The sequence below is a fragment of the Acipenser ruthenus genome, chromosome 3 (genome assembly GCF_902713425.1).
Source record: "Acipenser ruthenus chromosome 3, fAciRut3.2 maternal haplotype, whole genome shotgun sequence".
NCBI lineage: Eukaryota > Metazoa > Chordata > Actinopteri > Acipenseriformes > Acipenseridae > Acipenser > Acipenser ruthenus.
In genome coordinates this window covers 92,883,592-92,908,170 of record NC_081191.1, presented here as the reverse complement: position 1 = coordinate 92,908,170, position 24,579 = coordinate 92,883,592, and the positions used below count along the sequence as shown (strand labels likewise).

Genomic DNA, 24,579 nt, shown 5'->3' with positions numbered 1-24,579 from the left:
ATAAATATTCAGCCCGAAATTACCGACATTGAGGCCCAGTCCATAGTACACAAGACTGGTCACGAACCTGGCACACAAAAAGTTATTGATCTGCTACTCATAGATAGACATTAAGTTATTGATTTGCAGTTCTGTGATAGACAGTAAATTATTGATCTGCAGTTCATTGGTAGACAGTAAGTTATTGATCTGCTATTCATTGATATACAGCAAGTTACTGATCTGCTGATCATTGATAGACAGTAAGTTACTGGTGTGCAGTTCTGTCATATACAGTAAGTTAGCTCATACCAGATATAGGACATGATTAGTGTGATTCTCCTCAGACGGGGTATTCTGAACAGATCCAATACACTTCCGGTCTTGCCTGACTTCTCACCTTCCATCTTAAGAAAACAAAAACAATGAATCAGTTTAATAACACAATCAGTTGTTCTATAAAGAAACCAATTCTAAAATTAGACCAAAATAACATGTTACCTGGTGAAGCAGGGTCTCTGGCACTGTGCGTTTATTCACAGCTTTTAGGATCAGCTTCTTCGCTTCCTCCTGCTTTCCTTGGGTCAGAAGCCAGCGGGCTGATTCAGGAAGAATGCTGTTGAATATAACAACACACAGAGCACTTCAGAACCGTACAGTGACACAAAGAGCACTTCAGAACCATACAGCGAGACACAGAGCACTTCAGAACCGTACAGCGAGACACAGAGCACTTCAGAACCTTATAGCGACACACAGAGCACTTCAGAACCGAACAGCGACACACAGAGCACTTCAGAACCGTATAGCGACACACAGAGCACTTCAGAACCATATAGCGACACACAGAGCACTTCAGAACCATATAGCGACACACAGAGCACTTCACAACCTCCTTATTTGATTGCTCTGGTAGAATCTGGTAAATTATATTAATCTGGCTCTTCCAAGGATTCTAACACGTACAGGAGAATTATCTTTTACATATCAACTCCTGAAGATGTGGGATTGTTTCCATCATAGTATGAGGATGGAATTTGAATTGCTTAGAACCTCCTGCCAATGCATCTCCCTCAGTCCACATTCACAAATAGATATGATTTAATTATTTTAGTCTTAGATCTCTGTGTGCTGCTGATGACGTTTGAATCACACATGTTTTTACTGTGTTGTCTGTACCTTGCAATTGTTTTTGTACTGTTTTCCAGGACCCCCTTGTAAATTAGGCTTGTCTCAATGGGTAAATCTCCCAGTTAAATACATAACTAAGAACATGCAAATACATGTTCTCTGAATCCACTCTTAAGCTTGTGTTCTCCATCATTCCCAGTACATCATTACCTAGAGCCTTCTTACCAGAAGAAAATGCCAGTGAGTGCTAACGGAACAGACAGCCCAAGTTGCAGTGTCCTCCACTCTCGAACAGCGTATGCCATGCCAGCCAGAACCATCAGCCCCACTGAAAAGGCAGCGTGGGTGAGGATGATGGAAAAGGAACGCTTGGAGATTCCATACCACTCCGTGCCTACAAATAAATGAAGAACAAGCAGCTCGCAATGTGTACAGGGTGCTGGATTATACAATGTGCTGGATTACACAGGGTGCTGGATTATACAGTGTTGTCTTTGTTTTTTTTCAAACACATCAATGTTTAAAGAAAATAAATCCCCTTTGCCCAACACAAAAACATTGATCATTAGCCCGGATATGGTAGTGCCAACAACAAAATGAAGGGAGATGTAGACATAAATATTTGGTGAAAATGCAGCAGCAATCCCAGATGCAAATTGCAGACATATTGAGAGGAGGACGACAGGCCGGCGACCAATTCTGTGAGCAAGAAGAAAACTTCATTAGCACACTGCAATCACTCAGCTGAGCTGTCTTTAGGTCATTACATCATGATTAAAATACCCCAGCCCAGAACAAGAACTATGTACAGAAGCACATAGCAAGAGATATGAAGGCTTTTTATAGTGCTATGTACAACTGAAAAGAAAAGATCACCAACTAGGCATTACATGTTATAAACATGTTATTACAGGAAGGACAACTCTACAAATGACTTTACAAAGATATATACAGTATTCTCTGAGGAATTGTTTTTGTTTAACTGTGTGTTTAGGCCCTTGTACCTTCTCCTTTGTTCCTGTGTTTGTTTGTGTTTTTATTTTGTTAATAACTGTGCACACCAGCAATTTTAACTGCAGCTTTCTTGTCCGAGTCTCATTATTGACGCTATCCTGTTACATTTCGTGTCAGAAGTGGGATAGCGCCCCCCTGGAGACTCAGAGCAGGACTGCAGTTTAAAATAATAATATAATGATAATATAATTTATCATGGACTTTAATAAAAAATGGCACGATGAGCAACGGCGGCGGCAAGCTGAAGGGGCTCCGTGGTGCGAAGAGAAGAGTGCCCCTACGAAGACCCCTGCTTCATGGAAGCTTACCACAAGGATGAGGTCGAGTCCCCCGATGAGTGGCTCCACCTAAAGGCCCAACACCAGCTGCCAGCCTGAAAGCCAGAGACGGGCCCCTCTGTCCCAAGTCACCTGAGACGGTGCTTCGTCTGTGGAGAGCTCAGGCACTATACGGTGTGCTGTCCCCTTCAGGGTGAGAGGAAGAAGGGGAGGAGTGGACGTTCCTAGAGGCGAGCCAAGGTGTCGGTGCCAACTCCAGAGCCAGAGAGGGAGGAGCTGCTGCCATCTCCATTGCCAACAGGGGAGGAGCCGATGCCATCTCCAATGCTACAGGGAGAAGCCCCGCTGTCTCCAGCGCACCTTGGCATCTGTTTCTGCTGCCAGCGTTGCCATTACCAGCGTTGCCACGACTGGAGTGCCCAGCCCCTGCTGGCTGCACATCTAGAGGAGCCAGCATTTCTGCTGTCAGCATTGTCACTGCCAGCATTCCCATGGGTGGTGTTGCTGTTGTCTGAGTGCCCCGCACTGCTGTCAGCACTGTTGGCTGCCCGTCTGGAGGAGCCAGGATTTCCGCTGCTGGAGTGCCCCACACAGCTGTCAGCATTTCCGCTGCCAGCATTGCCACTAGCAGCATTTTTTTTTCTTTTATTTTGGCCCTTGTACCTTCTCATTTGTTCCTGTGTTTGTTTGTGTGTTTAGTTTGTTAATAACAGTGCGCACCAGCGCTTTTAACTGCAGCTTTCTTGTCCGTTTGTTCAAGGCTTCGATTCCACGGCCTATTGCTGTGTAATGTACTGCAGAGCATCCACTTCATGACCTATTGCTGTGTAATGTACTGCAGAGCATCCACTTCATGACCTATTGCTGTGTAATGTACTGCAGAGCATCCACTTCATGACCTATTGCTGTGTAATGTACTGCAGAGCATCCACTTCATGACCTATTGCTGTGTAATGTACTGCAGAGCTTCCACTTCATGACCTATTGCTGTGTAATGTACTGCAGAGCACAATATTGTTTCTATGTGATACTGGCAACAAAAATAAGAATAAAGCAGGTTTTAGCACGACACAGAGAGGCTTGCTTCCCTGGGAAATCTCCCAGACTCCTTCGGAGTTTTACAACAAAGGTAAAGTCCAAAAAGCAACCTTTAATACCTGAATTAATAGGATTAGTTAACTATTTTCTGGACCTTATACTGCAAATTAATCTTAGTTTAGAACGCTCATTAGCAGAACAAACATGTTTTTGAGCTCAATTCTAATTTTGAAAGGATTCTAATATTGGTGTATATGTACATGATTTTCAGTTACTTGAAAGTAACCAGGAATGAGCCAGCAACGCCAATCTCTTCCCATTGCTTCTGCATGCACTTTGTATAAATGTGCATTTTAGTGATTCTTACAGTTCAAAGGTTTTTTTTTCAAACATATTCCAACACTGAACAAAACGACCTTGTTCAGATAGTCCTCGTCCAAATGACAAACAACAGCCACAGACTCAATTGATAATCTTATTCTTTATTGATTAAAACCAATTAGAGAAACATGCATTTCAATCCAAAACCAAAGGACGAAAAAAAAGAAAAACACACCTAGAATATTGTACTCCTTTGTGCTGAATCTACTACACACACAGTTATGTGTAAGGGTACTCTGTCCCATTGCTCCTTCACTGTTAGGGACAGTTCATTGATTACAGTTGAGTGTCGTATCTAAGGCTTTAAAACCTACTCTTCATTCGCCTCGGTACCATGTTTAAAATGTCCCTGACTGTGCTGCCGGAATTGTACATTTGCTTCAGTATTTGAAGGTACAGCCCTAGAGAGAAACCACCTCTCAAGTCTGGTCCTCCACACTGTCTTTGCTGGATAGAAGGAGTTCCTCTCCAGTTTAAATCACATGGTACTACATGCCAACCTGCATGGGAGGGGGCTCCAGATCATACAGACCAGCATGGAGGAGAGCATGGGAGGGGAGGGGGCTCCAGTTCATACAGACCAGCGTGGAGGAGAGCATGGGAGGGGGCTCCAGTTCATACAGACCAGCGTGGAGGAGAGCATGGGAGGGGAGGGGGCTCCAGTTCATACAGACCAGCGTGGAGGAGAGCATGGGAGGGGAGGGGGCTCCAGTTCATACAGACCAGCGTGGAGGAGAGCATGGGAGGGGAGGGGGCTCCAGTTCATACAGACCAGCGTGGAGGAGAGCATGGGAGGGGGCTCCAGTTCATACAGACCAGCGTGGAGGAGAGCATGGGAGGGGAGGGGGCTCCAGTTCATACAGACCAGCGTGGAGGAGAGCATGGGAGGGGAGGGGGCTCCAGTTCATACAGACCAGCATAGAGGGGAAGGCTTCTCTGTACCATTGTATGTATAATGTAACATGTACAAGTTCAACTTATCAATAGGGGGGCTGTACTGTGAATTATACTGGTTAGAGTAAGGGGGGGAATTGGATTTTAAAATCTTAGCTACTTATCGTTTAAAAATATAATAATAATAATACTACATACATACATACACACATAATACCATGCAGCTGATTGTTTCAGGGTTCAATCCAGAGTGTGCGTGCTGGTCAGTACAGAAACTGTGAAATTGTTAACTTGCAGGTATGCTGAATACGTTCTTTCTTTCTCATACAAGAACTAAGAGATACACCTGCTTCATGAACACATCCCCAGAATGTAGTTAGGGCTGCTGTAGCTCTTCTAAAATGGAAAGGGTTCACAGAATGAAGCTGACAGATTACAAGATCCTAGACTGAGATCAGTGTAAATACAGGGAAGCAGTGTGCAGTGTGCAATGTGCTTGTATTTAAAGCACTGGCATCTCATTTCAATGCTGTGCCACAGATGTTTCATGTTCTTTCATAGACTATCATTATTCTTGAGTATGACACCACCACCCTTGGATCGTGATCTCCAATTCAAGTCAGACACACCAATCGTAAGCACTTTATTATTAACTGAATGAGAGCACTGTTATTATGGCTCTGACGTACTAGAAATCCAGATAGAATGAATAGGAAATGAGGTGTCTGATTGCAGCTTGATAAGAGAGATAAGAAAATTAATTTTAAATGATTGCATATAGACTCTCTCCCAACACCTGGGTGAGTGTTTGTCATCCAACCAATATGCCAAGTGACTGGGTTTTAATGCTCGTCAAGATAAAGGTTGTCCCCCCCCCCCTAACGTCTAATCACTCCTTTAGTTGAAAGAATGGAGGAGTATACATATTTGGATACCAATTTTAAGTGTCATTCTTTTTGACAATTGATACAGGCCTGTCACAGAATTTGGATCTGGTAATTATTTTGGTGCAAGAGAACTGCTTACGGTAAAATATCGATTAGTGCTATCTGTGAATCTAGAGTTCTCTGATCAGCTAAGAGGGGCCTAGTTATTTATAATGCAGAAACTGGATTAGTCAGTCCAGTTGACACAATATCTGAATCGGTCGCTTCATTTCAACCCCTGGCTGAGGACAATGGGTCGTGTCAGTTGAGGATTCTGCCCGGAATTCCTCACAAATCAAAGCATTTTCTCTCTTTGAAGACACTTTCTCTCAAGCGCTCTTGTGTTCAAATGCTTTGTCTGTCATATCGAGGGAGCTAAAACCGAAGGCTTCATTATAAAATTCTTTAGAATATGTTGGACAAAACTTCAGAAAACAACACGCTTTAAAACTTGCCGTGTTTGTCCTTCCAGATTGAAAACACAGCATATGAAGCATAATTACACTCGTTTTTAACCCACAAAAACAAACACCTATGTCTGTGTGCACTGGGCATAGGGGAGGAGTTTGAAAAGTGCAGCACTCCCTCTCTTCTACTCAGCTATTATATTACAGACAAGCTACATTGTCATGCAAGGGGTTGCCTTTAAATTTAACATAAAACAGCTTTGCCTTTCAGCGTTGCATATCCTGGCATTAAAACCATAATGCATGTGGCTTAAATGTGGGGCTCAACAAAATATGTACTGTAATACAAAATATATAAGACCGACAACTTCTAGATTGAACCCTGTTGCTCATGATCATACCTGTACCTGCTGTTTTTAATATATATAAATTCCCGTTTCCTTACACAGCGTTTAGGGGTCGCACTTTACATTACAGGCCATTACGTAACCGTGGATAATAGCTTCTGCTTTTACCTGCTAGCTATTGGTGGATTAGTGTGTAACCGCTGGGCATGTCTGTAGCCACAGTGTTACCATGGTAATGTCATCAGGTACCGCGATGTGTTTCATAGAAATGCTCTTCTAGGAGTAATAGCACAGCTGCTGCAGTTATTGAATGCCTGCTCATGTTCTTTATTCTAAATTGCTACAGCTTTACCTTATTTTTGGAGGAAAAAAATTAAGATACAAAGGCCAACTGTGAAACACCCCGTATAAAAAAAAATCAACACCAAATTATTTACATACTAAAAGTAGTGAAGTTCTTATGAATCCTCCTGTTAAGGAATTCAAATCAAAGACACGACTACATTCCATAAACTAACAAGCGGACGAGGGAGTGATGATGGATCGTGTGGCATTTGTATCCCAGTGCGGTCAGAAGGGGTTTCTATGCTGCCAGGAGATTAAAAGGAAACACTACATAAATAAAAGCCTGGTTTGTCATTATATTCCAGTGGCTCTATAATGCATGCTTTGATTACTGTCCTGGTGCACAGGATTATTAATGATCACAGAAGTGCTGAGTGATCCCATTGGCAGGCCCCACTAGTCTAAGAAACCTAATACAATAACAAATGAAAAAGCTTTGCCTATTGATAGCTTTATTCTGACACTATAGAGTGTGGGACTTTGTTTCCTTGATAGCTCGAATGGAGTCCTCCAAGGTTTTGCACTGCTTGAATATGATCAGGGTATACAGCAGAATATAACCCCTTTCACACTGGCACTCCTACCCGGGTCCAGACCTGGGTTCTGGCTAACCGGGTCACAATTCTGCGTAGTGTGAAACCACGCACCTGGGTCGGTTAACCCGGGTCACAGCGACCCACCTCAGGATGTGGGTCGACACGCTTTGACCCGGGTTGAGCGAGACAAAATGCTTGACGGCCGTTCATGAGCCGATGCAATAACAAACAGCCACACCTGCGTGAAGGTTTCACTTCCACAAAGAACATTTCTGTTTATTCTGTTTAGCCATATTTTTTTTGCTTGAGACACAGCATGAGCCAGACTACAGCAGGGATGAAGTCACATTTGCTCTAATCAACATTTGGACCGATGGTTCAATCCAGAGAAGCTTGGATGGAAGCACCTGTAACAAGCTGCTTCCGGGGCATCGATACGCGCATTGTGTACTTGTGTCTGTCACCCAGGTCAACCCAGCTTTATCAAAAGCAGTGTGAAATTGCGTAGCCAGTAGATCATGCCAGTGTGAAAGGGGCTTTAGATGCATCTTTACCAGTGAATACCACACAGTGAGCCGGACCGTAAAGTCAACTTCAAAATCCTTAAAGGCACACATACTGAGCTTTTGGTAACAGTCTAAATAAAAAGTAAATGGGCACTTTTTTTCCCCCTACCAAATTTCTGGCAAAATAGCATAAAAATAAGACTGCTTCAATTACAGTATACCACTGATACAGACATGTGGATTGAAAGGGTCGCATACATATATATGTGCAGCTTTAGGGCACAAGTTTACTTACCCCAATGGAAATTTATAATTTCCAGGAATTTCTCGAAAACAAAGCATTATAGGAAAAATCTTTTGTAGCAAAAGTTTTGCTTTTGTGGATGACGTAATATCATTCTATGGGGCTCACTTTCCTCTAACGGCACAGGAAACTTCCAATACATGGTAAAATGAATTCCATAGCATACCAAATGATATTAGCCAATCATCTGAAACCCTCCGCTACAAAATTTGGTTTAAAGCGCAACTGGACGTTCCAACACAACAACGAACCAAAACTCACATCAAAATCTACTTCAGAATGGTTAAAGAAGAATAAAATCAAGTCAAAGTCCCGATCTAAATCCGATTGAGAATCTTTGGTATGAGTTGAAGAAGGCTGTGCACAAGAGAAGTCCTCAGAATTTGAATGAACTGGAACAATTCTGCGTTGAAGAATGGTCAAAAATTACTAAAGAATTGTGCCAAAAGCTCATTGACAAATATCCTAATAGTTTAAAAGAGGTTATTATTGCTAAAGGTGCCTCAACTAGCTATTAATTTCATTTTCCTTGTCAGGGTATGAATACTTTTGAATTAGCATTTTTAGAGTTTTGCAAAAAACAAATTGCAGAAATAAATAAAGTGTAGACATCTATTTCTTGTAACTTTTTCCTCATCCACAAAAGCAAAACGTTTGCTACAAAAGATTTTTCCTAAAATTCTTTGTTTTTGAGAAATATACTGGTACATATGAATGAGCAAGATAAGTGTATAGTATAAAGGGCACTACATATATATCCCACCAGATCCACGTTTATTCTTAAAAGGAAACAAACATATATAGACCCTCCTATAATCAAAAATCATAAATGACCCAAAACTACCAGAGCCAAAAATAAAAATGAAACTAACTGCTGAGATCCACTGTAATGCAATGTCCTTATCACAACTGTGTTGCCTGCAAATAAATTAATAAGCAAGTCCTCTAAACAGGACTCCTTTCTGATGAGGGGTGGCTGTGCATCCTTTCTACTCTGGACTGCAATACTGGAACCGCCTGGCTGCTTTACTCAGCTATTCCACTGCAGTTTGAATGTGCTGATGCTTGCTAACGGAACAGCCCTAGATACACAGCTAGTTAATGCACACTGCTTACTGAGTGCATCACAAAACGAGTACATAGAAAGATGTGAGGTGTCCCTGTTACAAGGTGTGGATTGATTGGGTTTCCTAAAGGACAGCTTAAAGTTAATAACTGAAAGCACACCCATTGTACAGGTAGGGTTCAGTACTACAGTGGGGTCCCAGCTGTGTATTCAGTAGTACTGTTTAACAGAAGGCATGTTTACATTAGCAGGACAAGATTGCATGTGAAATAAAAGCGGAAAAGCTCTGGGTGGGTGGGTGGATGTTGACGATTGCTTCATTCCAAACATACATACACTGTAAACATTTTAGTGTGATTCCTATTAGTTGCATTACAAACACATCTTCTTAGTTACAAAGCGACGTTTCGAATCGTATGGGGTGGCAGCGTTTTTAGAATTTTCTTTGGCAATAGTGGTTTTCATTAGGCCAATAAAAAGTAAGGAATAAGCACAGGAGTGTCTTTTTTTTTTTCTTTTTTTTAGGCAAGTCATGTCCCTGTTAGAGCAGTTTAACTAATGCTGAGATGTGCAAATCCCATAAGTTTAACATCGTCTGGAATTTCAGAGACTTCAACTCCAGAGGCCTATGGATACAAGAGAAAAAAAACAAAAAAGTGCTTAGTACTGACTTGATTTTCGAGTGCTCAATTATTTTACCCCAGATTTTCTCCCCAATTTAGAATAATCAATTATTTTTCCCCTCACAGAAATTCCCCACACAGCTGGGGAGAACTGAAGGTTCAGTGGGAGTCCTCCGATCCCACGACCAAGCCAGCTTCCTCTTTTACACCCAGGAACTCGAGAGCGGATGTCAGAGAGCTACCGCCCTCTGGAGGACAAAGACCAGCCGTGCAGGTGTCCGTCTGAGCTCACTAGGCAGCTCCTAACTCACAGGCGTGGCAGAGCCAATGTGACACTCCCTTTTACTCCAACTGCACACCATGTGGCCAACCTTTACCAGGGGAGACTCTCAGGGACCCCTGCACTCCCCTGAATGTATTACTCACCCTGCACACCATACAGCCATGCCTTTACCAGGGGAGCCACTGGGGGACCCCTTTGTACTGATTTGACACGGAACATTTGTGCTTCTACAGGCACACAAAAACAGATACACTAACACTACCCCAGGAACAGTGAAGACCAAAATAAATACTCTAGCAGTGCATGAGTCACAAGATTTTGTTTGCTCTTCAAAACTAAACACCAAAAATGAAGAAAGCTACACAGTGTATGAGCCCTCTTAATGGGATGCTTATTTCTCCAGTCAGTCTTGGGGTAGAAGGAACACGTGCCTGTTTTGTCCACTTACCAGTTTAAAAGTGACTGATCGCGTTGTCTGTGGCTCATCAACAATTTTCTGCAAATTAGCAGCAACTGAAACGAAAGAGGACGTTATCTTTATCCAATATTCACTAAAATGACTCCAGGTCTTCAAACGATCAATGCCTAATTTGAATTGTTTTCATTCAAGTTTAAGAAACTATAATGGTTACCAAACTTGCCCCAACAACATTATTCTGTAGGGTGTTGTCTGAAGACACCACCCTAAAGCTGAGGGAACATGAAGCCACTTTGTGGCTTGGAACTTGGTTTCAGGAGACTAGGTTTCAAGCCACTGCATGGCACACCAGGGGAGACTTGGGGTTTGATGCAGCAAAGTTGCCTCAAACTAGGTCTCCTGGAACCAGGTTTCAAGTCACCATTCCTGAAGTGGCTTTGTGTTCCCTCAGCTTAAGACCTTTCAGTATGAGTGTGCAATCGGGGATAATCTGAAGAAGAAATGTAATTATTTTTTAATACATTACATTCAAGAATAAGGGAAGCACAGACAAATAGCATTCAATAAACCCTTTTTATCAGAAACGTCCAATAATCTCTGAATACCCAAGTGAGGTAAAGAACACCCCTGTACCCCACAAACACAATCCCACTCAGTTTCTACTCAACTTCTGCTCTGCCAGCCTGTATTTCTACATTGAACAACAAACTGTTGATTTGCAAAACGTTAAGTAACCAATACGGTTTGGTAATTCAAGCCCCACTGTGTACAGCTAGTAACGCAGAGCTGCTGCTGTGATATCTTTGTCCAGGTACACATTGTGCATCTTCTGAGTTCACCCACCTATTACTACATCTCTTCCATCCACCAGCCCGGCAGAAACCAGCTCTTGGGAAACTCCATCAGCGGTATCTGAAGAGAATCGCAATCATTTTCATTATTATTTATTGTTCTTATTACTTTGTAATTTTGACTACTCTTGTGATTGCATTCTTCTTTCTGTTTGAAGCAACATGTAAAGCGCTTTGAGATGCTACTGTGACATGAAAGACACTTTATAAAATTAACTAAATTGAAGTTACCTCTCCCAGGCATGAATTCAAATCGAATGTCATTCAGCTCCTTCTTTAAATTCCTGTAAGACATGAGAGTGACAAGTGAGTTCAGTGCTGCTCTGTTTAGAGAGGAGATACATAATACCAAGGAGAGAGATGAGGTGATGAGGTGCTGGTGATGAGGTGCTCAGCCAATGAGAGAGACAGGTGAGAGTGCTGCTCTGTGATGAGGTGCTCAGCCAATGAGAGAGACAGGTGAGGGTGCTGCTCTGTGATGAGGTGCTCAGCCAATGAGAGAGACAGGTGAGAGTGCTGCTCTGTGATGAGGTGATGTGCACTGCCAATGAGAGAGGCAGGTGAGGGTGCTGCTCTGTGATGAGGTGCACTGCCAATGAGAGAGACAGGTGAGAGTGCTGCTCTGTGATGAGGTGCTCAGCCAATGAGAGAGACAGGTGAGGGTGCTGCTCTGTGATGAGGTGATGTGCACTGCCAATGAGAGAGACAGGTGAGAGTGCTGCTCTGTGATGAGGTGCTCAGCCAATGAGAGAGACAGGTGAGGGTGCTGCTCTGTGATGAGGTGATGTGCACTGCCAATGAGAGAGACAGGTGAGAGTGCTGCTCTGTGATGAGGTGAGGTGCACTGCCAATGAGAGAGACAGGTGAGAGTGCTGCTCTGTGATGAGGTGCTCAGCCAATGAGAATGACAGGTGAGAGTGCTGCTCTGTGATGAGGTGATGTGCACTGCCAATGAGAGAGACAGGTGAGAGTGCTGCTCTGTGATGAGGTGATGTGCACTGCCAATCAGCTTGTAGCAGTAAGACTTGCACAGAGTGCCTCCAGACACCAGTGCTATTTTGCTTCATAAAGTTATTATTATTATTATTATTAAATGAAACCTGCTGAATAATGTTACGTTAACATATTGAATTACATACATAAAATACTGTACTACTATTATGGTGTCTGGTAGATGTTTGCAAAATTGCATAATTTTGTAGTTTCTTTGAGTCAATAAAATTATGTTAAATTATGTTCATAGTTTTTTTTTTTTTTTTAATTAATGTCTCAATACTAAAATTCTAGGTGATGCAAAACTTTTGGCCAGTAATATATACATACATTATATATATATATTACTGGAGCACAAAAGGCAGGTCCTCATTCAGTCCTGATTTCATTCAGCAATGTAGTTTATTTATTTATTCTACAAGCCACCTTTATACAGGTCAGAACAGCTGAGAAATAGTATTGGTGCTGCCAAAACAAAATGTGCTATTGCTGCCCTCTGGTGGTAAACAAAAGTATAAACTGTCAAACCGTGACATTCCATCTAGATCAGTAGTGGCCAATACACCAAACACTGTGCTGTAGAGGAAATGTAATGCAAGCCCATTTGAAACTTACCTTAACCTCAATACCAGACTGATGGGTGATTGCGTAGCATCGTATGCTGGGGCAGGAGAGGGAGCAGCAGGGTGCACCTGTGAAAGGGAACAGACTTGATGAAAAAAGCCATCAAGGGAAGCAGCTTTATTTGTTTCTATAACCAGCACTCCGAAAACAGTTTTGGGGTCATTGAGTAATTTACTCTCCAATTCAGACACTATGTGAGTGAAATGCACACTCCCTTGCAGTCATGAGTGCTTTCAATACGGTACATACTTCAATGCTAACTTACAGGCTATGCATGAACTACAGCCTTGCATTTTATTTGCTTTATTAACCACAAGCACCATGGCTGAGAAGCAAATCCACACAGAAACAGAATGCTGCAGCTGGAATATACTTAACAAAAAGCCTTGCTATAGCGATATGAAGCATCATGACTCTCCAAACACAGAAAGCTGTATTTATTATATAGATTTACCTTCCAAAAATTTGGTTGACAGATATGTAAATTGGTAGCTTAGGTTGAGGGGGCTAAGACAGCGCAGAGAAATCCAGAATCCAAACGCGTATTCACCAATCACAAACACGCATTGCAAGTGAGTGGATTAAACCATACGCTTAAAAAAAAAAAAAAGCTGTACTGAAAACCTGGACTTACTGGTTCCGTGTTTCTGCCCATTCCCAGGCCAGCTACAATGAGCTATCCCAGCATTCCTATGATCCATTCTCTAGCTACCGCATGCAGTACATTCACAACTGACCACTGAGAGGCCGGGAACCAGCATAGTACAAGAAGATTGATAAGATGTGGGCTTAAGCTGTTTTGCAGAATTGCTGTGCGTGTTCTTTACGCATTCCATTTAAATATCATGCGTGGTCAAAGAAAAGGGCTTGTAACCAGGAGGTCCCCGGTTCAAATCCCGGCTCACTCACTGACTCGCTGTGTGACCCAGAGCAAGTCACTTAACCTCCTGCATAGTTCACACACCCTAGTCTCTGTAAGTCGTCTTGGATAAAGGTGTCTGCTAAATAAACAAATAATAATTCGTATTGTTTCAATGCGTAAAACATCCAGTACACAGCTTATCTGGAGCGCTGCATAACTGCGTACCTTCGGTTGGGCTTCATTAACTGCAAGTTTAAGCAGTAATAAGACATGATTTAGAAACCTTGGCGGTGGTCTCTTTTTTACTTTTATCTTTTAAAATCTTGCTTGCTTGCTTGTTTGTTTTTTACTGCCTAATACAAGACATTCCTTTTAATTTCTCCAATCAAACTGCTCCTTGCTGGGTTACTCTTCCTCCACAGCCTGCCCCTCATTGTCACCACTTACGGAAGCACATGGATCGTCAGGGTGACGGGAGCACATGGATCGTCAGGGTGACGGGAGCACATGGATCGTCAGGGTGACGGGAGCACATGGATCGTCAGGGTGACGGGAGCACATGGATCGTCAGGGTGACGGGAGCACATGGATCGTCAGGGTGACGGGAGCACATGGATCGTCAGGGTGACGGGAGCACATGGATCGTCAGGGTGACGGGAGCACATGGATCGTCAGGGTGACGGGAGCACATGGATCGTCAGGGTGACGGGAGCACATGGATCGTCAGGGTGACGGGAGCACATGGATCGTCAGGGTGACGGGAGCACATGGATCGTCAGGGTGACCGGAGCACATGGATCGTCAGGGTGACGGAAGCACATGGATCGTCAGGGTTACGGGAGCACATGGATCGTCAGGGTTACGGGAGCACATGGATCGTCAGGGTTACGGGAGCACATGGATCGTCAGGGTTACGGGAGCACATGGACTCGCTTCCAATTCAACTCCATGTTAGTGAAGTTACCTGCTGTATCACATCACTTCTTACAGGCAAACTGACTTATTTAAAAAAGGTCTGGGGTCTTATGCAGCAATAAACATCTTTAAGCAGCGTCTTGCTGAGCAGTTTGGCAGCATACTCATTAAAGCCAATCTTTAGCATTCAGACCCTCCACACAGTGGAAAGATTATTTTTGACTAACAGTCTCTATGCAGTACGGCAGGTCTATTTTCAGCTTGACATTCGTAGATTTTAGTTAATAAAATAATAAAGTGTTGATGGGTCCTGGGTGTCCTCACGCAGCCACCTGTCAGCAGCAGTGAGCTAAACGAACAGGAAACTGCACCTGAGGAGCAGCTGCCTGGCCTGGTGTGGGGGCTGCAGTCTGGGCAGCAGGTGGAGCGTTGGCTGGGAGGGCCTGTGCAGCGGCCTGGACTGAAGGCTGAGGTAGTTGGGCCGGCCCTTGCCCTGAAGGCTGAAGGTGACTACTTGTAGGCTCTGTTGGTGGAAAGTCCTAGAAACAAAAAAAAAATGATGCAAGGAGACGTATGCCATTTTACCGGATATTGGTCTACAAACCAGCTGTACTAGGAAACAGTCAAATTCAGACATTAAATGCAATTTTTTAGGAAGAACAATACAGCAACTGTACCATCTTATACAAAGAAATACAGTATGTTTAATTAACAAATTATTTTTCTGACTCACCACTGAGTTTTGTGAACCCTCTTTCACTCTGGGTGACTGAAAAATAGGAAGAAAAAGAAAAAAAAAGGTTATTATTCCAGCTGAAACTCTGCTGTGGTGGTTTACAGAGAAGTAAATTAGTGTTGAACTGCACAGGGTTCCTACAGGCTTGGATTAGTGTTGAACTGCACAGGGTTCCTACAGGCTTGGATTAGTGTTGAACTCCACAGGGTTCCTAAAGGCCTGGATTAGTGTTGAACTACACAGGGTTCCTACAGGCTTGGATTAGTGTTGAACTGCACAGGGTTCCTACAGCTAAAGAGGCTTGGATTAGTGTTGAACTGCACAGGGTTCCTACAGGCTTCGATTAGTGTTGAACTGCACAGGGTTCCTACAGGCTTGGATTAGTGTTGAACTGCACAGGGTTCCTAAAGGCCTGGATTAGTGTTGAACTGCACAGGGTTCCTACAGGCTTGGATTAGTGTTAAACTGCACAGGGTTCCTACAGGCTTGGATTAGTGTTAAACTGCACAGGATTCTTACAGGCTTGGATTAGTGTTGAACTGCACAGGGTTCCTACAGGCTTGGATTAGTGTTGAACTGCACAGGGTTCCTACAGGCTTCGATTAGTGTTGAACTGCACAGGGTTCCTACAGGCTTGGATTAGTGTTAAACTGCACAGGAGTCTTACAGGCTTGGATTAGTGTTGAACTGCACAGGGTTCCTACAGGCTTCGATTAGTGTTGAACTGCACAGGATTCTTACAGGCTTGGATTAGTGTTAAACTGCACAGGATTCCTACAGGCTTGGATTAGTGTTGAACTGCACAGGGTTCCTAAAGGCTTCAATTAGTGTTGAACTGCACAGGGTTCCTACAGGCTTGGATTAGTGTTGAACTGCACAGGGTTCCTACAGGCTTCGATTAGTGTTGAACTGCACACGGTTCCAACAGGCCTGGATTAGTGTTGAACTGCACGGGGTTCCTACAGGCTTGGATTAGTGTTAAACTGCACAGGATTCCTACAGGCTTGGATTAGTGTTGAACTGCACAGGATTCTTACAGGCTTGGATTAGTGTTAAACTGCACAGGATTCCTACAGGCTTGGATTAGTGTTGAACTGCACATGGTTCCTAAAGGCTTCAATTAGTGTTGAACTGCACAGGGTTCCTACAGGCTTGGATTAGTGTTAAACTGCACAGGATTCCTACAGGCTTGGATTAGTGTTGAACTGCACAGGGTTCCTACAGGCTTGGATTAGTGTTGAACTGCACAGGGTTCCTACAGCTAGAGAAGCTTGGTTCCAATAATGTTAAAACAATGCACAATAGATTGTGTGTTCTTCCTTTACAAGGTGTGTTTCTAATATACATATCTCACAGTCAAGAAAATAATCAAAAAGGTAGGTCAGTATCAAATGCATGACGTGAATTCAACATGTGTGTCACAAATGCCCTGTACAATTCTAGCCAATGTGGGTGAGCCGTTCACTAGCCTGTTGTCGGGGCTGCAGCCTGGGTAGAGGGTGAAGCATTGACTGGGTTGGGTTGGGCATGTAGAGGACTGGGCTGCATGCCTGGGAATATTTGCCTTCCGCAGACGATAGAAACACATTTAGTAAAATTGGTCTGAGATGCCAGCAAAGATGGCTGTTGTATACAGTGTTACTCAATGTCTAAGAAATGTTCTGTCACAAAGTGTAAACATTACAGTCCCAAGCCCCTTAGCATGAACCCCCTGGCCTGAGAGCCTGTTAAACCAGAGAGGATGTGACGGGGCAGAGATCCAAAGGAACAGGCTTGGTATTTGTTCTGCAGATGAAGGCAAGTCATCTTCATCTGTTCAAGTAAGGGGATGTCTGTAAGGAGTGCTTGTGCCTAATGCAGTGCTACAATCATCTCACAGTCAATGACTATAAAAGGGTAAAGGAAAAAGCAGACTCTTCATTGAAGCTTATTTTAAACTGAAGATGCTGAAAGGTAATGTCAGCTGTTATAAAGAATCATTAGACTAATTCATCAACCTGCATGGGACATTTACAGGGCTTTAACAGTACAGTGCATTTCAACGTAAAACAGAACATTAAATATGTGGGCTAAAGTGTGTTCATTGATCAACCATGTTTGTAACTTTGCTAAAGTGTGTTCATTGATCAGCAATGTTTGTAACTTTTGCAGAATTAATATCCTTTTTAAAGATTTTAAACATTTTAAAGATTTAAAAGAGCTACAGGGCTTGGACAAATAATTGGAAACAATGGTGTTATGTAGCACAAACTTGGGACTGTATTACCAGGGTGGCCAACCCTGGTCCTGGAGAGCCGCAGGGTCTTCTGGTTTACGCTCCACCTGAGTTCAACGCAGACTTTCCCAGGTCTTTAGCCACTGATGATTTAAAGATACCTGCAGGACTGTGGCTCTCCAGGACCATGGTTGCCCCCCTGTATTACATGACCGATTCATTTGTTCTGCACATGGCACTGCCAGCATCACCTAGTCTTCTGTAACACAGCAGCATCTCTGGGATGCATATCATTTTCAGTTGTTTCTCAAAAAGGATGACTGTGCATTTCTGGGAGAACAGATTTTGCTGCAGATTTCCAGCCCTTCCCTGAAGAATCTGATTACTGAACAGTATTAGCAGTAACTGAATAATGGTCTTGGATCCGAGTCTATAAAACTGTGATGCGGGTTATGCATATTAATTTCCTGTTGGGCATCATTTGTAGTGAAAAGTGATGTTAAGGACTTATAAATAGCAGCAGATGCCCAGGTTGCATTCTCCTGATTACTTGCTAGGCTCAGAAAGGCAGTTAGTGAATCCCTGGCAGTAGAGTGCATATACAAATCTACAATGATAGTAAATACAGATGGCCTCCAGGAACGCCCCCCGCTCAACACAAACTTTAAACGGGTTGCTGTTTATGCTTCGGGGAACGAGTGAGCTTTCATCACAAGCTGATTTGGTTTTCGCTGTACTTTACACAGACAGGTTTGTATTTAGTAACAGAATCATACTTAAAGTGGTGGTTACTCTTCAGCTAGCAATATGAAACCAGTGTCCTCACACTGGGGAAAGCTGAGCGTGTGAACCGCATTGCTCGCTTTGTGCTGTAGAACAGTGCGCTGAAAATAATTCGCCGAAATTAACATTTAATAATAATAATAATAATAATAATAATAATAATAATAATAATAATAATAATATATTAAGACTTATCCTGGGGTCCTATAAATGTAACGAATAAAAAACAGGACAGTTTTTTTTGTTGCAGGAGTGATGAAGTTAAACATCTGGTCCTTGTACGTTCTTTAGAAAAGCTCATTTCTAACAATCAAAACAATCTAAACAAGAAGGTGCGGAGATGAAACATCTGCTCAGCTACTTCAAACTCCATTTATTTTCTAGCGATATCTACTTTTGAATGTGTGAAAGATTAGAGGAAATCTAAAGTTACAAAAACGAAGAAATCAGTTTTCCTTTTTAAGAGCGATTGAAATGTCCAGTAACCCCTTGCCCAGATAAACCCCTTCTGGCTGCACCCCCCTTTGCTCTCACTCCAAATGGAGCCCGTTCCTTGTTAAGGGAATGCCATCTGTATTTGTAAAACACAACGACCCTTTGTGGAGGCTGCTCGTGGGGCAGTGAAAACCGGACTTGGCGCTTAGTGCCGCTTACTGCCTTTGGCTGCTGGTCCTTTAAAAGAAGTGGGGGGGGGGATAGATACAAGACTTTAAAACAATCTGTAGCATAGAGCATTTGCTCAATAACATTTCACAAAATATGAATCCATATTTGGTACAGCTTCTACTGCATTTCTTTTTCTCTTTTATTTTTTGATTTATAATAATTTAGAAGTCATGGTACAGTCTGTGAGCTTCCCTGGAGAGTTACCCCTTGATAAAGAGTAAATATATTTATAATTAATGACCTCTGTATAATACAAGAGTCCAGCACTCCGACGACTTCTCCAGTGCTGAAATTTAAATCATCTTTCCCTAGATTTGCTTTTGAGTTATATTCACTGCAGATTGGGGACTGCTAATTGCAGCCCAGTCTCATTCATGAGAGACCTCATCTACTGGAGGGAGTCATTTACTGTACAATCCACATAGCCCAGTCTCATTTACTGTACAATCCACATAGCCCAGTCTCATTTACTGTACAATCCACACAGCCCAGTCTCATTTACTGTACAATCCACATAGCCCAGTCTCATTTACTGTAGAATCCACATAGCCCAGTCTCATTTACTGTACAATCCACATAGCCCAGTCTCATTTACTGTACAATCCACACAGCCCAGTCTCATTTACTGTACAATCCACATAGCCCAGTCTCATTTACTGTAGAATCCACATAGCCCAGTCTCATTTACTGTACAATCCACATAGCCCAGTCTCATTTACTGTACAATCCACACAGCCCAGTCTCATTTACTGTACAATCCACATAGCCCAGTCTCATTTACTGTAGAATCCACATAGCCCAGTCTCATTTACTGTACAATCCACATAGCCCAGTCTCATTTACTGTACAATCCACATAGCCCAGTCTCATTTACTGTACAATCCACATAGCCCAGTCTCATTTACTGTACAATCCACATAGCCCAGTCTCATTTACTGTACAATCCACATAGCCCAGTCTCATTTTCTGTACAATCCACATAGCCCAGTCTCATTTACTGTAGAATCCACATAGCCCAGTCTCATTTACTGTACAATCCACATAGCCCAGTCTCATTTTCTGTACAATCCACATAGCCCAGTCACTTTTACTGTACAATCCACATAGCCAGCAGTGATTATAGCTCAAAGGCCAGTTAGAGACAATCACACAAATGATTAAATAGAAGAGGAAGAGATTTCAGAACCACAGAGTTTTTGAAGATATTATTCTTCACTTCATGTCTCTTGCTCTGCACTGCTTCTTGGCTTCAAGGTCAATCTAAAGCCTTTAACATACTAAGGCGTTTCTTTATCAGAAGGATAACTTGACATCCAGCCTCCTCAGGATGGTCTGGCTCCTGAGACTCACAATACCTCAAGCCTGCCTTCTCTGTGGATGCTCAGCGCTGGATACTGGACATGCTTTCTCCACACTCACCCTTAACTGTGCGACGGCAGCTTTCCCCTCCTCACTCTCCTCGTCCAGCTCGTCATCACTCCACTCCCACTCCCCGTCCTCCGTCTTGTGAAGCCGCCCACTGGAGCCTGGCACCCTCCGCACCTTCACAAAGGAAATGAAGGGAATCAAATACAGTAGGGTGTGATCCCCTGGAAATATATCTGAATCTGCCCACGAATCACCAAGTGCTCCGATTGGCTTGGACCAAAGCACAAATAAAATGTGCAATGCCGTCTCAGACATCCCAAAGCTATGCTTTTAATATGGTAAACATGTGCAATGCCGTCTCGGACATCCCAAAGCTATGCTTTTAATATGGTAAACATGTGCAATGCCATCTCGAACATCCCAAAGCTATGCTTTTAATATGGTACACTTTTATAAGGGGTGAGAGGGTCACACGTTATTGCAGCTGTTGTTAATGGTAATAGTAAAGAAGTCCAATACACACCAAACCTTCTATTATGTTCTTTTCTGCTTTAACCCTTTACAAGAACCCGTTTGAAGAAGCGCTCAATTCTACTACAAGAACCTGTTTGAAGAAGCGCTCAATTCTATTACAAGAAGAACCTGTTTGAAGAAGCGCTCAATTCTATTACAAGAACCTGTTTGAAGAAGCGCTCAATTCTATTACAAGAAGAACCTGTTTGAACAAGCGCTCAATTCTATTACAAGAACCCGTTTGAACAAGCGTTCAATTCTATTACAAGAACCCGTTTGAAGAAGCGCTCAATTCTATTACAAGAAGAACCCATTTGAACAAGCGCTCAATTCTATTACAAGAACCCGTTTGAAGAAGCGCTCAATTCTATTACAAGAACCCGTTTGAAGAAGCGCTCAATTCTATTACAAGAAGAACCCGTTTGAACAAGCGCTCAATTCTATTACAAGAACCCGTTTGAAGAAGCGCTCAATTCTATTACAAGAACCCGTTTGAAGAAGCGCTCAATTCTATTACAAGAAGAACCCGTTTGAACAAGCGCTCAATTCTATTACAAGAACCTGTTTGAAGAAGTGCTCAATTCTATTACAAAACCTGTTTGAAGAAGCGCTCAATTCTATTACAAGAAGAACCTGTTTGAAGAAGCGCTCAATTCTATTACAAGAACCTGTTTGAAGAAGCGCTCAATTCTATTACAAGAACCCGTTTGAAGAAGCACTCAATTCTATTACAAGAACCTGTTTGAACAAGCGCTCAATTCTATTACAAGAAGAACCTGTTTGAACAAGCGCTCAATTCTATTACAAGAACCCGTTTGAACAAGCGTTCAATTCTATTACAAGAACCCGTTTGAAGAAGCGCTCAATTCTATTACAAGAAGAACCCATTTGAACAAGCGCTCAATTCTATTACGAGAACCCGTTTGAAGAAGCGCTCAATTCTATTACAAGAACCCGTTTGAAGAAGCGCTCAATTCTATTACAAGAAGAACCCGTTTGAACAAGCGCTCAATTCTATTACAAGAACCCGTTTGAACAAGCGCTCAATTCTATTACAAGAACCCGTTTGAAGAAGCGCTCAATTCTATTACAAGAAGAACCCGTTTGAACAAGCGCTCAATTCTATTACAAGAACCTGTTTGAAGAAGTGCTCAATTCTATTACAAAACCTGTTTGAAGAAGCGCTCAATTCTATTACAAGAAGAACCTGTTTGAAGAAGCGCTCAATTCTATTACAAGAACCTGTTTGAAGAAGCGCTCAATTCTATTACAAGAACCCGTTTGAAGAAGCACTCAATTCTATTACAAGAACCTGTTTGAACAAGCGCTCAATTCTATTACAAGAAGAACCCGTTTGAACAAGCGCTCAATTCTATTACAAGAAGAACCTGTTTGAACAAGCGCTCAATTCTATTACAAGAACCTGTTTGAACAAGCGCTCAATTCTATTACAAGAAGAACCTGTTTGAAGAAGCGCTCAATTCTATTACAAGAACCTGTTTGAACAAGCGCTCAATTCTATTACAAGAAGAACCCGTTTGAACAAGCGCTCAATTCTATTACAAGAAGAACCTGTTTGAAGAAGTGCTCAATTCTAGTACAAAACCTGTTTGAAGAAGCGCTCAATTCTATTACAAGAAGAACCTGTTTGAAGAAGCGCTCAATTCTATTACAAGAACCTGTTTGAAGAAGCGCTCAATTCTATTACAAGAACCCGTTTGAAGAAGCACTCAATTCTATTACAAGAACCTGTTTGAACAAGCGCTCAATTCTATTACAAGAAGAACCTGTTTGAACAAGCGCTCAATTCTATTACAAGAACCCGTTTGAACAAGCGTTCAATTCTATTACAAGAACCCGTTTGAAGAAGCGCTCAATTCTATTACAAGAAGAACCCATTTGAACAAGCGCTCAATTCTATTACAAGAACCCGTTTGAAGAAGCGCTCAATTCTATTACAAGAACCCGTTTGAAGAAGCGCTCAATTCTATTACAAGAAGAACCCGTTTGAACAAGCGCTCAATTCTATTACAAGAACCCGTTTGAACAAGCGCTCAATTCTATTACAAGAACCCGTTTGAAGAAGCGCTCAATTCTATTACAAGAAGAACCCGTTTGAACAAGCGCTCAATTCTATTACAAGAACCTGTTTGAAGAAGTGCTCAATTCTATTACAAAACCTGTTTGAAGAAGCGCTCAATTCTATTACAAGAAGAACCTGTTTGAAGAAGCGCTCAATTCTATTACAAGAACCTGTTTGAAGAAGCGCTCAATTCTATTACAAGAACCCGTTTGAAGAAGCACTCAATTCTATTACAAGAACCTGTTTGAACAAGCGCTCAATTCTATTACAAGAAGAACCCGTTTGAACAAGCGCTCAATTCTATTACAAGAAGAACCTGTTTGAACAAGCGCTCAATTCTATTACAAGAACCTGTTTGAACAAGCGCTCAATTCTATTACAAGAAGAACCTGTTTGAAGAAGCGCTCAATTCTATTACAAGAACCTGTTTGAACAAGCGCTCAATTCTATTACAAGAAGAACCCGTTTGAACAAGCGCTCAATTCTATTACAAGAAGAACCTGTTTGAACAAGCGCTCAATTCTATTACAAGAACCTGTTTGAACAAGCGCTCAATTCTATTACAAGAAGAACCTGTTTGAACAAGCGCTCAATTCTATTACAAGAACCTGTTTGAACAAGCACTCAATTCTATTACAAGAAGAACCCGTTTGAAGAAGAAGCTCAATTCCTTATGTACCTGACCGGATTAAAGGGGGTTAAATTAGGAAAAAACAGATTCTAGGAATTTCATTTCCAGTTTGTGTTTTACTGGCAGTTTAAGCAAGAGATGTATAAAATGTATGAAACGTGAGCTGCTGCAGGGCATGGAGGTATAAGCCAACTACAGTTCAGACTTCCAGAGAATAATAAAAAAGGGTTTTACCTTTTTAGATCTTTCTATTATCGTGGGCGCCCGTTGCAGCAGCCTTTCTTGTAAAAATTCTTTGTTCTAAAATTAAAAAAAATAATAAAATAAACAAACAAGCAGGCATTTACAGTGACTGACATAAAGCAAGCTTTTATTTTTTGTTATAATACCGATATAATTTCATCATGATAATCAATATAAAAAATGTAGTTACAGTACTGTACTAAACAGAATAGAATTTAGCAAAATAACACTCTAAAATGCACCAAAGCACATCAATCAATATATAATAATAATAATATTAATAATAATAATAATAATAATAATAATAAAAGCACTGCATTTCTAATCACTCGACTGCATGCCATGAATTACCATGAAATTGCATTCCCAATGAGACCTGCTCTTACAGGGCAATACTTTGTAAATACAGTGCCGAGAAAAAAGTTTGTGAACCCCAATGATAATTATAGAAATTCCATAGTTTTGCCATGATAGCCTTCTTAAATCAAAACCAGTCTTTTCTTAAAAATCCAATAGGGTTTATATTAACCAATTCCATGTCTTTTGAAACAAAATGATGTATGAATTAGACAAACAATGAGTAATTAAGATTCAGGGTATGTGAAAAAGTAAGTGAACCC

General features: G+C 42.0%; 2 protein-coding genes across 3 annotated transcripts in view; both read right to left on the bottom strand.

The window, feature by feature from the left end:
* Positions 1-266: 266 nt before the first annotated feature.
* On the bottom strand, positions 267-3,006 carry LOC117394572 (solute carrier family 22 member 13-like). The gene is made up of 4 exons (XM_059021006.1): positions 2,763-3,006; positions 1,336-1,549; positions 481-595; positions 267-386 (listed from the first exon to the last, which is right to left on the bottom strand). Exons 1-4 carry the CDS (start codon positions 3,004-3,006, stop codon positions 267-269), a joined length of 693 nt encoding a protein of 230 aa, XP_058876989.1.
* Positions 3,007-3,906: 900 nt separating this feature from the next.
* oxsr1b (oxidative stress responsive kinase 1b) overlaps positions 3,907-24,579 on the bottom strand; it is a 74,300-nt gene continuing 53,627 nt past the window's right edge. For both annotated transcript variants that reach the window (XM_059018791.1, XM_059018787.1), the window contains 9 exons: positions 23,951-24,016; positions 20,541-20,663; positions 15,455-15,490; positions 15,093-15,260; positions 12,936-13,012; positions 11,559-11,611; positions 11,320-11,388; positions 10,507-10,571; positions 3,907-9,778 (listed from right to left, as the gene is read on the bottom strand). In XM_059018791.1, the coding sequence (XP_058874774.1) occupies positions 9,704-9,778; positions 10,507-10,571; positions 11,320-11,388; positions 11,559-11,611; positions 12,936-13,012; positions 15,093-15,260; positions 15,455-15,490; positions 20,541-20,663; positions 23,951-24,016 (732 nt within the window). In that variant the 3' untranslated portion in view covers positions 3,907-9,703. The remainder of the gene's footprint in view (positions 9,779-10,506; positions 10,572-11,319; positions 11,389-11,558; positions 11,612-12,935; positions 13,013-15,092; positions 15,261-15,454; positions 15,491-20,540; positions 20,664-23,950; positions 24,017-24,579) is intronic.